This window comes from Hyla sarda, chromosome 12, assembly GCF_029499605.1.
Source record: "Hyla sarda isolate aHylSar1 chromosome 12, aHylSar1.hap1, whole genome shotgun sequence".
In the NCBI taxonomy this organism is placed as follows: Eukaryota; Metazoa; Chordata; class Amphibia; order Anura; family Hylidae; genus Hyla; species Hyla sarda.
The window spans coordinates 46,606,443-46,621,413 of NC_079200.1; the positions used below are offsets into that span (position 1 = coordinate 46,606,443).

At 42.1% G+C, this 14,971-nt stretch overlaps 1 protein-coding gene across 1 annotated transcript in view; it reads right to left on the reverse strand.

Annotated features, from left to right (window-relative positions):
* ASIC2 (acid sensing ion channel subunit 2) overlaps positions 1-14,971 on the reverse strand; it is a 374,271-nt gene that overhangs the window by 96,700 nt on the left and 262,600 nt on the right. The window contains exon 3 of the mRNA XM_056548587.1: positions 5,741-5,868. Within this exon, the coding sequence (XP_056404562.1) occupies positions 5,741-5,868 (128 nt within the window). The remainder of the gene's footprint in view (positions 1-5,740; positions 5,869-14,971) is intronic.

Below are 14,971 nucleotides of genomic sequence, written 5' to 3' on the forward strand. Positions count from 1 at the left end.
TAGGAGGTCGAGATAGGAGGTCGAGATATGAGGACGGGAAAGGAGGACGGGATAGGAGGTCGGGATAGGAGGTTGAGATAGGAGGACGGGATAGGAGGTCGGCATAGGAGGTCAGGATTGGAGGTCAGGATAGGAGCTTGAGATTGGAGGACGGGATAGGAGGTCGGGATAGGAGGTCGAGATAGGAGCATGGGATAGGAGGTTGAGATAGGAGGACGGAAAAGGAGGACGAGATAGGAGGTCGGGATAGGAGGAACGCGATAGGAGGACGGGATAGGAGGTCGAGATAGGAGGACGGGATAGGAGGTCAGAATAGGAGGTCGGGATATGAGAATGGGATATGGGGTTGGGATATGACAACAATATATGAGGTCGGGATATGAAGTCAAAAGCTTCCTCCTTTGTTTATGAGGATTATGAAGGAAAAATCAGGCAACGCCGGGTACTCAGCTAGTACATGAATAAATAAATAATTAAATAAATAAATACATGAATAAATACATACATAACAGGAAATGTTCCTCTTTTTAGGATGTCCAATCATCTTGGCTTCAATCCAACATTAATGTAAACTCGTGGTCACAAAGTGTGACCCTCCAGATGTTGCAAAACTTCAACTCCCAGCATGCACGGACAGCCAAAGGCATGCTGGGAGTTGAAGTTTAGCAACATCTGGAGGGCCACACTTTGAGACCACTGATGTAAATGTACAGAACAAGCGTCACTGGTCTATTATTTTAAGGCTGGACACCACCTTCCATTTATACTGTTCTTGTGCACTCATACTAGTCATCTACTCTCAGGAACTGAAGTATCATAATGATTATTGCAAAGTGTAAACATAGATGAAGACTATCCACACACATAAAGATGCTGCAAAGAAATCTTTGACTCTTTTTTTCCAGGACAAAAAGTAAACTTCTAGGCTAGTACAGAAGAGTAATCATTAGGTTGTAGTTAATCTTCCTGGGTCAATATTTTAGTACTTGAGATTGTGTTTAAATAGTATAATTATACGACTAACCATCCGTACAGACATTGTCAATGTATTAATAGTCAAGCTGTGCGGCCAACCGTGTAGCTGAATGTCTGGTAATTGGTGCAACACATAAATAGTGTGCAGCACCACTGACCCCCGACTCAAGTGAGGAAGCAAGGATTTAGGAGCATAGCCATCTACTAACCAAAGCATCTACTATCGGTCTTCATTAAACAGACTCTATTATTTCTTCTCATATGCCACAGAAACGAATGGTCTCATTGTTTTATATTTACTTTAATGGACACTGTCTTTAAAACTAATTTTTGCTATTCCACTCCTTATGGTAAATTAAAAAAATCTTGTACATTGTTTGAAAAAAATAACGTTTTCTATGTTTTATTTATGTTTAAAAAAGCTGCCACTAGGTGTCTCTATTCTTGTCCAGACCACATTTCCCCCCATCTCTTGCACATACTTTGGACTCCTGCTGGACTGGCAGAAGCCCAAAATAAGAAAATGCTGAGGGGGGGGGGGGTGCAGCCTTATCCAATCATAGCTCATCTCACACTGAACTGCTCTGGACTGTGTGTAGCAGAGTGAGGGAGGAAGTTCTCCCCTGTATGGCTTCAGATGATGTGATGCCTGCTGGGGAACGCCCCTTCCTGGTCTTTGAATCTGACTGAGACTGAGCAGAAGATACTGAATAATATCAAGGTAGAAAACTAAAAAATAATAAAAATAAAGGCAGGGGGTGGTTTATCATGATCGGGGGAGTGAACTGGGAGGATTATAACATTTAACAAGATCATGACAGGTATTCTTTAAAGGAGATTTCCCTTGAAAATTAACTTATCCACTATCCGCAGGTCCTAGTGGCTGGACCCCCTGCGATCACTGGGACGGGGCCCTGGGGCTCAGTGAGGAGCGTGTGCTGCAGCCGGCATTCGCTCCATTCATTCCTATGGGAGTGATGAAAAGACCCGAGTACAACTTTCAGACACCCTCGGCGCCCCGACAGAAATAAATGAAGTGCATGGCATCTACCAGTAGACAACACTCGTTCCTCACTGATAGAGCCGGGGTCCCATCCTGGTGATCGGGGGTGGGGGGGGGTGCCCAGGGGGATAAGTTAGTTTTGGCCAGAGTACTCCTTTAAGTATTGTTAAAAAGATTATTACATTTCGTACACACAAACAAACAGAGCAAAACTGGGAAGAGGAGAAGCTACAGGCTCCGGCCAGCGCCTCCCTCTAGTTGTGAATTTTAATATATAACAGCATATTACCATTATGCTACCATACTGTGCATGTGTAAACATTCTTGCAGAATACAATGTTTGTTATAGTACCGAGCTAAGTACAAGCAATTGCTTTTAAAATCCTTTGTAAGAGGGTCCAAGTGGGTCCCTGCAGTCTCCTTCTATTCCACTACAATAGAACATCTTGCTGTTCAGAAAATGAAGGCTATAACCCCTTTTAGCTTTCTCTGCACCTCAGATTAGTCCTAATCATTTTGTTTATTTTTCACACAGACTAAGCACAAGACAAAACATATATGCCAGGTCCGAAATCTCTTTGAGTTGACCCCTTTACTGCTGACAAACCAAGTCATAATGAGATTCAAAGGAAGGCAACCTCCAGACAAATCATCCAGGTGGCCGAATGGGTCGTACAGGATTAGAAAAACATGGCTGCTTTCTTACAGAAACAGCGCCAAAGCTAATGTCAGTGGGGGTAAGCTGAAATACCACATGCAACCTGTGACACTGTTCTAACTGATTATTAAAGGGGTACTCCGGGGCTAAGACATCTTATGCCCTATCCAAAGTATAGGGGATAAGATGGCTGATCGCGGGGGTCCCGCCGCTGTAGACCCCCATGATCTTGCACGCAGCACCCCGTTATAATCAGTCCCTGGAGCACGTTCGCTCCGGGTCTGATTTCTGGCGATCACAGGGGACGGACTTTGTCACGCCCCCTCCCATAGGCTTGCATCGAGGGGGCGGGGCCATGATGTCACAATGCTCCGGCCCCCGTGATCGCCAGTAATCAGACCTGGAGTGAACATGCTTCGGGGACTGATTATAACGGGGTGCTGCGTGCAAGATCAAGGAGGTTCCCAGCGGTGGGACCCCCGCGATCAGGCATCTTATCCCCTATCCTTTGGATAGGGGATAAGATGTCTTAGCGCCGGAGTACCCCTTTAAAAAGAATTGTCTCATGAAGACAACCCCTATCCATAAGGCATATGGACGTCATAGATTGAATGGAGAGCCGCACTGTAAGGCTGGGTTCACACTTGAGAAACTCCGGATGGAAAACTTACGTCCAGAGCTTCCGAGTGCCGACTGATTCAGCTGATAGGACTGTGCAGATATTGGCGTCCCCATAGATGTCTGTGGAGCGGATTCCGCCAGAACATTGAGCGGGTTTAATGTTCCTGCGGAATTTTCTTCTGGAAATTCCGACCAGAAATTTCCACAGTGTGAATGGGTTAAAGAAAAAACCATTTACCTGCATGTTAAAGGAGAAGTACCATGGGAAAAACTTATAAAACTGATACATCTCCTACTTTTTCTATTCTTTAAGGATATAGGATATATTGCGCAGTATCCTGCACATATTCGATGCGCAGGATTTGAAGCTGCAGATTTGAAGCCATGTTTAGTCAATTCGTTTACATTGAACTCTGCAACTTAAAGGGGTACTCCGGAGGTAAAAAAAAATAAAAATAATAATTGTAATCAACTGATGCCAGAAAGTTAAACAGATTTGTGAATTACTTCTATTAAAAAATCTTTATCCTTCCAGTACTTATTAGCTGCTATATACTACAGAGAAAGTTCTTTTCTTTTTGGATTTCTTTTTTTTTTCTGTCCACAGTGCTCTCTACTGACACCTCTGTCCATGTCAGGAACTGTCCAGAGTAGGAGCAAATCACCATAGCAAATCTCTCCTGCTCTGGACAGTTCCTGATACAGACAGAGGTGTCAGCAGAGAGCACTGTGGCCCAAAAAAAATAAAAAATCCAAAAACAAAAGAACTTAATCGGTAATAGACAGCCGCTAATAAGTACTGAAAGGATAAAGATTTTTTTAATAAAAATTATTTACAAATCTGTTTAACTTTCTGGCACCAGTTGATAAAAAAAAACGTTTCCCACCGGAGTACCCTGCTTCACGCAGCAGAATTTCTGACCGAAATTCCTGAGCGAATTCCTGACCGAAATTTTGGAAATTCAGTAGTGTAAACCCGGCCCAACAGTAGCTCCTAATCCAGCGAACTCGATCGGTCCATGTATTATGGACGTCTATTCATCTGCTTGGCTACCACATGTCAGCAGCTGCTTTAGGAAAATATTTGGCCAAAACGCTTCTCAATAAACAAGGGGGTGTGGTTTATTAATTCTATAAAAAAAAATCTTAATCCTACAGAGCGAGTTGTATAGTTCTTTCCAGTATGACCACAGTGCTCTCTGCTGCCACCTCTGTCTGTGTCAAGAACTGTCCAGAGTAGGAGCAAATCCCCATAGCAAACCTCTCCTGCTCTGAACAGTTCTCGACATGCACAGAAGTGTCAGCAGAGAGCACTGTAGTCATCGAGTATGATACTCACATCATTACAGAGGGGAGGTGTACATGGAAGGAGGGTGTACAAAAAGAAGCAAAGCTGCTGACATGTTATAGCCGTTGAGATGAATGGCAGTCTGTATAATATATAACAGTTTTTGGATATTGCTGAAAGACTGTTTAAAGCAAAAAACCAGTGCATGACACCAGTCTTTGAGCAATATCTGAAAAATAAATAAATAGCGGCACTCACTATGTCACGTAGGTTTCTTCTTTTATTGAGTATGATACTCACATCATTATTGGGGGGGGGGGGGGTGGACGTACACGGAAGGGGGTATACAGCAAGAAGCAATGCTTCTTGCTGTACACCCCCTCCCATGTACGTAACCCCCGTAACATTGTGAGTATCATACTCAATAAAAGAAGAAGCCTATGTGACATGGTGAGTGCCGCTATTTGGTTCTTATTTGGATATTACTAAAATTAATGTAGAAGGTTTGAGTTCCTGTGGTGTCTGGTTGTTTTATTTTATTTTTCATGAAAAATAAAAAGGGTGTACCTTCTAATACGGGGAGAGGTTTACTTTCAACTAGGTCCAGCTCACATTATATACAGCGACATGTTTAATCCAAGGCTTTCAGCTTCCTCGCTATCTGACGGGTAAGCGGGGGCGAAGTGCATCAATCAAAAATTAATTTTGCAGCCTCATTACTAAGGCGGATACAGGGACATTCACCTGGAAATTTCTCCCCAGCCAGCGCCTCTCCGTCTCTATAAGTACATCAATCAGCAACAGACAACATTCATTTTTAAGTCATTTACACGGTGAGAGGAGTGATGACATCCTAATGCAGACACCATGGAGATCCTCTGCTTTCTATACTGGAGGCTCATTAGACTTTGCTGAATAATTTCTCACTAGCACTGTCTCTAGCCAGCCGTAAAAGAGCCATGATCCTCCCATCTACATCCCAAGAGCAAATACGCTCGATAAGAAAAGTCAAGTGTCAATTCCTGATCCCTTGTTGTCAGTGCTCTGTATGGATTTAAGTGGCTGCAGCTCAGGAGGCTTTTCTGTATATCTTACTCTAAATCCTAGTGATTTCCTCTCTCCTCTGTGTACAAGGATGGCAAAAAGGCCAATGGCAGGTTATATGCACATAAAACAAAGAAAACAGTTCACCTACCCTCTGTTCTTGAGTTGCCACAAAGGTCTGGAATCCAGGGGCCACGCCAAACCCCAACTCCTGGATAAATGGCGGTTCAGATTGGCTGTGTATTTGCACTTTTACTCCCGCCTCATATGTGGTTTCTTCTGCAGAAGGAAGCAGAGAGGTGAAAAGTGATGGATATGTCTCTATAGGGTAAAGGCAGAACAGTTTACCATGGCTCCCTACAAAAATAGAGCATTTGTTTCCTTGCAGACTTAATTTATAGTGTTGAGCGTGAATATTCGAAATGCAATATATGCAATATATTCATGAATATTTAAGATATAGAGATATATATTCGTAATGACAAATATTAACTTTTCTTGTGAATATGCGAATATTTGCGAATATATGTGAACATGCAAATATGCAAATATTCGCGAATATCAGCACTTCCAGGAAAGGACAATCCAGTAAAGGTAGTGGAGAGTGGGCACTCGTCCTTGTATTGTGGTGCCAGCGGATCAATAGTCAGCATGGATAGGTAAAGGAATCCCGGCACTCACGGATAGATGCTAAATCACTTTGTGTTTAATTCACACATAAAGCATAGTATTGCGACTCGCAGTACTGCGAGTCACAATACTATGCTTTATGTGTGAATTAAACACAAAGTGATTTAGCATCTATCCGTGAGTGCCGGGATTCCTTTACCTATCCTTCCAGGAAAGGACACTGATCCCTCCCTTCTTTTAGGTGAAAGATATAATCTTACATGCGCACTATGCGAATTTCATTACGAATTTTCGCAAAAAAAAAAGAGAGCAAATATGCGAATTTCGCGAACATAGGACGTATATTCGTCCATATATTCGTGAAATATTGCAAATTCGAATTTAGCCCCTGCCACTCATCACCATCACCACTTCACCAAGGAATTTATTGCAATGGTTTATCGGGTTGTAAATTCCCAGAGAAGTAAATTCACATGTAAATATATAAAGCTGATGAAAACCTGACTTATAAATTACAGGATTGTGTCAGTAACTAAATATTTTACCATAAAACGGACCAAACATTTCTAGATTTTAAAACCTTGTTTTTATAGAGGATTCATAACAATTTAAAATGACTCCACCATCTTACTACATCTCTAGTCGGGACCCTATTTATGAGCCAAGGCAGAGAGATGCTGCACTTGTCGAAATGGCCCATCCACATGGTCAGAAGTTAATTCACATGAAAATGTGAAGACAGCTAGCTGGTTAAGGTTTTACAGAAATGTCTATTATATCATGTCAATATAAAGGCATTTTTTTTTTAATGATTTTAATATTGATGGTTGACCCCTACAAAAGGCCATCAATATCAGATCAGTGGTTAAGCACTGTGGCCTCTTCATTACTAAAAGGGGTTGTCTAGCCAAAATTAACTTACCACCTATCCACTGGATAGGGGATAAGTAGCTGAGTCGGACTGTATGTGATTTCAGGTACAGGACCCAGGCTTTCAGTGAGGAGCATGTGCGGTAGACGGCGCACAGTCCATTCATTTCCATGGAAGCGCCAGAGACCCAAGTACAGCATTCGGGCATCTCCAGCGCTCCCATAGAAATGAATGGAGTGGTAGACAGCACACGCTCCATTCATTTCTATGGAAGCACCAAAGAGACCCAGGTACAGCACTCGGGCATCTCCAGCACTCCCATAGAAATGAATGGAGTGGTAGACTGCACATGCTCCATTCATTTCTATGGAAGCGCCAAAGAGACCCACGTACAGCACTCGGGCATCTCCAACGCTCCCATAGAAATTAATGGAGTGGTAGACGGCACATGCTCCATTCATTTCTATGTGAACGCTGGAGATGAGAGCCGGGGTCCCGTTTTGGAGATCAGCTACTTATCTTCTATCCTGGGGGTTAGTTTTGGCTGGCCAACCCCTTTAATAGGAATTTTCATTTGGTAGTAGCGGTTTGGAGGGATTTTGCCCTCCATCAATCTTATATTGATGGCCTATCCTAAGCTTATTCAATATTAAAGTGTTACAGTCATAAAAAAAAAAAAAAAGTTGATAAAAGTTTTTGATAGGCAGAGTTTGGGTGACCCCCCAAAGACCCCCACCAATCCCCAGATCGAACAGGGAAAACAGCTCAGCTGAGCGGTCCCCCCCCCCCCCCCCCCCCCAGTAATTCTGGAGAGGTCTTAGCACCTTGAAACCTACGGATTTTGACAGTAACACTTTAAAGTCCAGTAAAATCCAGTTGAGAATCCTTTTAAAATATATATGCATGAGCCTGCTGTATGACAGAGAAATCCCACCTACATGTAATTCAGGCTAAAATGATGAATAATGGTTTTACATGTTTCATACACTTAGACAATCCATCTCCGAGCTCAATAGCTGTGTCATAGCTAATAGTCTAGTTATAGTGCTTGACAACCGCGGTTTTCCCAATGGGTTCCCCAAGTACCTAATCCTTACAATGTACCTGTTTCAGATTACTTTATCAAAAGCTGAATTGGCACTAAAATGACAGCAGTGAAATGGTAAGCAAGCAAGTGTGGTTAGATATAATCCAAGCCCTATCCATTTTTTCACATTAGTCACCCTACACTACATGTATTTTGTCCATGGCAGGGAAAATATAATTGAATAACCAAAGATACAGCTCTATTGGTTGGTCCAGTTTTAGGTGACCTCAAAGTTGTCCGCTCGGCCAGCCAGTGAAGTGGACGAATGTTGGGCCATTCTATTTTGCACTCGGGCCTTCTTACTCCCATGCCCATGGATTTATAGATGAGGGATATGAAAGGAAGTCCATATGAGCCACACTAATGATAAAGGGCTTCATGTCTAAAAACTATACATCCCAAAAAAAGGTTTTTTTTCTATAGTAACCAATCCGACCAAGATGAAAAGTGTTTTTCCATTGCCATCCAAGGCCCAAACGCTCTACTGAAAACAGCCATTTCTACACCCCCCCCCCTTTAGTGTATTAATAGTAAACATCCCAAATATGGAAACTTACAATATAGGAAAAACAATGATATAAGGTTCCTTACTGATGCATTACATTTAAAAATATTACCACCTTAGGGTCAGGCCCTGGCTAGCGCCAGGGCCTGACCCTAAGGTGGCTATATTTTTAAATGTAATGCATCAATAAGGAACCCTATATGACTTTGTTTCCTATATTGTTTCCATATTTAGTATGTTTGCTATTAATACATTCGTAACCGAGCCTACGAAGATCTCCCAACATACATTTCCCTATGTCTTCGGTCTAAGATTTCTCCAGGTATCTCATACATTTCTCATTTGTTATAGGCTGTGTGCAGCAAGCAAGTGGGGAGTAGAAGATGAAAAGAGACTAAAGGAATAAGGTTTGGCCCTTACAAGGCGCAGTGACAAGATCGGTATAGATATTTACACATTGGGGAAATTGAATACAGTTAGTAGACAGGATGCAAGACATCAAGGGACTTGCAGCAACAATGAATATCTGATAGGATTTCAAGACAAACCTAGAAAACAGTAAGGTCCAGGGAGTGCTGGGGCAATGGGCCAATAACATTTGTTTGCATTGCAAAATAAAAAGCTGAATGCCTAAAACTGCTCATTGTCAGACCAGGGGATTACCAATGCGTATTGCCATTGCACTTCATACTTTAAGTGTCTTATAGATTTTACTTTTTAATAACTAAAAGCTTGACATCTGATGTTATAGACATGTAAAGTTAAAGAGCTGCCAAACCTGACAATTCACATGTTACACAAATCATTTTCATATCATAGTTGGATAGATTTATTCATCCAAATTTGTCATTGAGCTGAAGAAAATGGAGCAATGACAATTTCAAGAGAATTGTTCAAATGGCCTCACATAGTGTAGCTAATCACAATGCCAGGTAAGAGGTCTCACCTGATCTACTCCCTCACACTCACTCTCACTCTCTGAATGTCTCCCTGTAATGCCCCATGGGTGTGAACCCACTGTGCCACAAGTGACAGTTGGCCGGGCTGGCAAAATGGCGCAAACTGACACTAAAGATAGGGTCAGACACAGCAGAGCTGGACGGGTGTTTATAAGTTGACCAGATGCTTTGAAAATAGCACAGAAGACAGGGTTCAGGGACCTTAGCACCTTAGCAATACAGGAAACACAATCTCCGGCAACAGATGAACAGATTTGTATAGTGAGTGCCAGGCAGGCATTGGAGGAGGATCCATTAGTGAGTACACACTGTCTCACAGCCAGTGCTTGCATGCAAACCCTAGGGGACAGAGTGGGAACCACAGCAGGAGACACTCCAGAGCAGCAAGATCAGGAAGCATGGCAAATACATTGCACAGAGGATGTCACCTGACGCTGGAAAGGAACAGGACACATGGAACGCTGGTGGTTGCCAACCAGCAGCGTTACACTCAAAAGTATTCCTTCAGATATAAGAGGGGATGGTTGCCAGTAATCTTGTGCAGGTGAAACCATGCCCACTTACAATGATCAATAGCTGCACAATGTTACGACTGACAACTGTCTTCAAAGGAATGCCTTTAGATTTGTGAATTTCTGCTTGTGAAATGAGCAATTCAAATTTTTCCGTATATATGCAGATGAGCAAAAAGTGCCCACAAGGCAGGGTTAATTGTCTTGAACGGCCAGTATTTCTATTCCCTATCACTTTGTCCCTCCTCATGCATTTTGATTGACAATCTCTGTGCCATGCACGTTATCATCCGTTATTGTCCATTTTTTAACATCCATTTTTGTTGTACGGAGCGTGCTCAGTACAGCTTTACGAAAAAAGGATTAAAAACCTGATTTAAAAAAACGGATGTAACTGGTAATAACGGATGATAACGAATGATAACGGATGATCAACATCGTTTTTTTGAGAAGAAAACCATTAAAAATAATGGATGAAGGTCATCAGTTATCATCCGTTATTATCAGTTATTGCATCCGTTTTTTTTTCATCCGCTATTGTAAAATAACGGCAGTAAAAAAAGCAGGATGTCTCAATTTGCAGCATAAAGTATAGACCATAACTCTCTTATTTTCACACATTTGTTCTTATAAAACCTCTGAATCTGAGTTGCAAAGCAGAATAGTCTTCCAATAATGTGCACATGCTTTGGAGTCTGGCGTAATGATGCCCACCCATTATAAGCAAGAACCTTGCTATTAGCAGCGTCAGCTCATAAATATGTTGCCTACAGAGCAAATGCATATCATTGGTAGTGCTAATCACCAGCCGCCCCTCACAGTTAAGGACCGGCATCCGCGATCACAGCCAAACGCAAAAAATTGCTCATTATTGGTCAAATCAGAAAATAAATGAATAAAAAGTAATAAAGAAATATCCCATCTAGGCAAAAATGGTGGCAATAAAAACTAAAGTATTTTGTGTAGTCAGCTCCCACCTCCTGCCGCTTGTACTCCTGAGCAGGGAATGGCCGGCAGCATCTACAACCCAGCAAATCCAGTTCAAACAAGAAATAAATTGTAGATTCTTAGGCAACATACAGACAGCAAAAGCCAATGCGTTTCGAGTCTCCCGGACCCTTAAAGGGTACACCGGGGGAAATTATTATTTTTTTTTTTATCAACTGGTGCCAGAAAGTTAAACAGATTTGTAAATTACTTCTATTAAAAAATCTTAAACCTTCCTGTACTTATTAGCTACTGAATACTACAGAGGAAATTATTTTCTTTTTGGAACACAGAGCTCTCTGCTGACATCATGACCACAGTGCTCTCTGCTGACATCTCTGTCCATTTTAAGAACTGTCCAGAGTAGAAGAAAATCCCCATAGCAAACATATACTGCTCTGGACAGTTCCTAAAATGGAGCATTTGCGATATTTGTGATAAAAATGTGAAATGCGAATATTCGCGCCCAACACTAATCCCCTATCCTTTGGATAGGAATAAGATGTTTTTCGGCGGACTACCCCTTTAAAGGACATATTCATCTTAGTTACATCTGTAGATTAGCAGTCATCTCAGCCATTGTTATTTTAGGCTGTCATCATCAGAATAAATGACTTGTTTTGCACGCTAAATCTGATCATCAAAGTATTTCTCTAGTGGATAATATAAACGTAAACCACATGGAGATCTCGCATATAAGAAAAAGTTAAGGCTGGGCATGAAGCCATATGTGCTGTGAGAGCCTTGCATCACGAGACTGCCATATGGTGCCAGGAGCAGACATTGGGGGGTGAGGTATAAACATGAAATCAAAGAGAAACCTTATAGGCTGTCACATTGCGAGCGTAGGCTGGAAAGAGAACGATGAGTGGCCCCCAAATATATTATACATGACCTTTATTCATCATAATGGGAAATTTGAGGATGATTGTACTTAGAAGTGACTACAGAGCCCCATTTCTGTCATCTAAGTACATATCTCTGTCTCTGACAAAGTGCAGGAAGATGTACTGTACAGTTCCCATCATCCAGCATTGCAATGACAAGTGTATGATGTATTACTCAGAGGCGCTGGCACACAGGTGACTATTGGACATTCAGTCAGGTACCTGACAACCCCATGGATCTTTTCACACCAGTCAAGATGTAAAACAAATCATCACAGTTCAATGATATCAAGATATGTCCAAGATCTCAAGCTGCAGATTGATAGAGTACTGAGAGAGCTGAGCAAAAAGTCCACGGTCCTGCACGAAGAACCATAACAAGCACAACACTGCGGCTCACACTGTCCATCTTTTTAGAGATTTCTGAATTAGTGTTTTCAACATAACAGACAAAAAATTTTATTAAACAAGGCAAAGTTTAAAGTCTTATTTTTATTTTTTAACCATTTCCGTATGATCACTCACGGTGAGGATTTTCCGTAGCAGTAAATTTTCTGCAACAAAATTTGCAAGAGGATTGACCACGGCGGATTAAAAATCAAAAACATAAAGGAACTGTATTTAAAATTTGCAGTTGCAGATTATTGTAGATTTTGTCTTCCACCTTGAAGGGGTTATCCTCCATAAGGGGATTTTAGTACAGTGACCCCTCGACCTACAATGGCCCTGACATACTATAATTTCAACATGCGATGGCCTCTCAGAGGCCATCGCATGTTGAAGGCAGCATCAACATACGATGCTTTTGTATGACGGGGCCATCGCATAAACGGCTATCCGGCAGCGCAAACTGCTTCAGCTGCCGCCGGATAGCCGTTTACGGTGCCCCGTGTGGTCCGCTGACGATCACTTACCTGTCCTCGGGGCTCCGGAGCGTCTACAACCTGGTCTACAACCTGCGGACCTCCAGATGTTGCAAAAATACAACCGTTGGCTGTCCGGGCATGCTGGGTGTTGTAGTTTTGCAACATCTGGAGGTCCGCAGGTTGTAGACCACTGTCCTATACTTTACATTGCACGGATCCCTCAACATGCGATGGTTTCAACAAACGATGGTCCGTTTGGAACGGATTACCATCGTATGTTGAGGGACCACTGAACTTACCTGCCAGACAGTAATGGACATATGTAGAAAGGATCTGTACTTGTCTTGGGCCTAAATGGCTATGTTGGGAGATTACCATAACACTGTGGTTAGCTTTTTGTAAACTGGCTATTTTCTGTTGGAGTTTGTTTCCTCAAACTTCAAGTTCCGTAATTCCTTGTTTGTAAGTGTGAGGTCACTTTTCTCCCTCTGAAACAGCAGTCACTCCACCCATGAAACACACCTGGGATCCCTTCCATGCAATAGACCAGTGCTTTCTGACTAGAGTGCCTCCAGTTGTTGCAAAATTAGAGTTCTTGCAGAATGATCTACCTCCCACCCAGCGGTTGGTCCACCCATTGAAGTAAAGACAGGCTCCCTCTGTGATGTTGTGTCTCAGGCCACACTGCAACCTGGAAAACCTGAGACAACACTCATTTTGTATGCTGTTAAAAATAAACATTGGGACAAAAATCACAGAAGAATTACGAGACCACCATGAAACACGGGTACAAACCCTATGTTAAGAGCTGCAATAACTTTAGAGCCCCTGCAGCATAGTCAAATACAAAAAAATACCAGTAAACCCCCTTTGAAGATTTTGTCCACCTTGTTTTCCAGCTCCCGAAGTTATGTAAACAGAGTAGCCCAAGGGGCAATGCCATTTGTGCAACTCCCATTAAAGTCTAAGAAAGTAACACAAAATATATTACTTCTTTGCTTCAGACACTTTTGGATTTTTCGATCACCTCTGGCCCTTGCACACAGACCGGAGGAGCCAGAAAATTAGGAAGTAACAAGGTGGGCAACCCCTTTAAAGGGGTACTTCCCTGGAAAACAACTGCCAGAAAGTTAAACAGATTTGTTAATTACTTCTATTGACGAATCTTAATCCTTCCAGTACTTATCAGCTGCTGTTATGATCCACAGGAAGTTCTTTTCTTTTTTAATTTCCTTTCTGCCTGACCACAGTGCTCTCTGTTGACACATCTGTTCATTTTAGGAACTGTCCAGAGCAGGATCGATTTTCTATGGAGATTTGCTCCTACTCTGGACAGTTCCTGACATGGACAGAGGTGTCAGCAGAGAGCACTGTGGTCAGGCAGAAATTAAATTCAAAAAGAAAATAACTTCCTGTGGATCATACAGCAGCTGATAAGTACTGGAGGATTAAGATTTTTTATTAGAAGTAATTTACAAATCTGTTTAACTTTCTGGCACCAGTTGATTTAAAAAAAAAATAAATAATAAAGTTTTCCAGTGGAATACCCCTTTAAAGTCAATTGTGAAAATCTGCAGAATATCAATTTCTTTTACAGCTATGCTGCAGATTTTCCTAGTTGACTTTAAAGAAGTTGCCCATCTTGTTACTTCCTGGTTTTCTGGCTTCTCCAGTCTGTTTGCAGCGGCCAGAGGGGATCGGAAAATCCAAAAATGTCCAAAACAAAGAAGTTCTGTGCATTGTGGACTTCCTATTGACTTTAAAAGGAGTTGATTTGATGGCATAGCCATGCAGGCTACTCTGTTTATGTAACTTCAGGAGTCAGAAAACTAGGCAGTAACAAGGTGGGACAGGCTTAAAATCCACACCAGAAGTACATTTTATATCACAATGATTTTTTTCCACATGTGATAGAAGGTTTGATGCAGGGCAGATGGCATTAACCCCTTGTATTCGTGACGCCAGGGCATGGTTTATCCTCAATACCACCCGAAGGTATACCGCTGGATCCTGGGCTAGGCATGGGGGCAATAATGACTCCGATGCCAAGTTACGGACAACGGTATCTTTACTGAGTG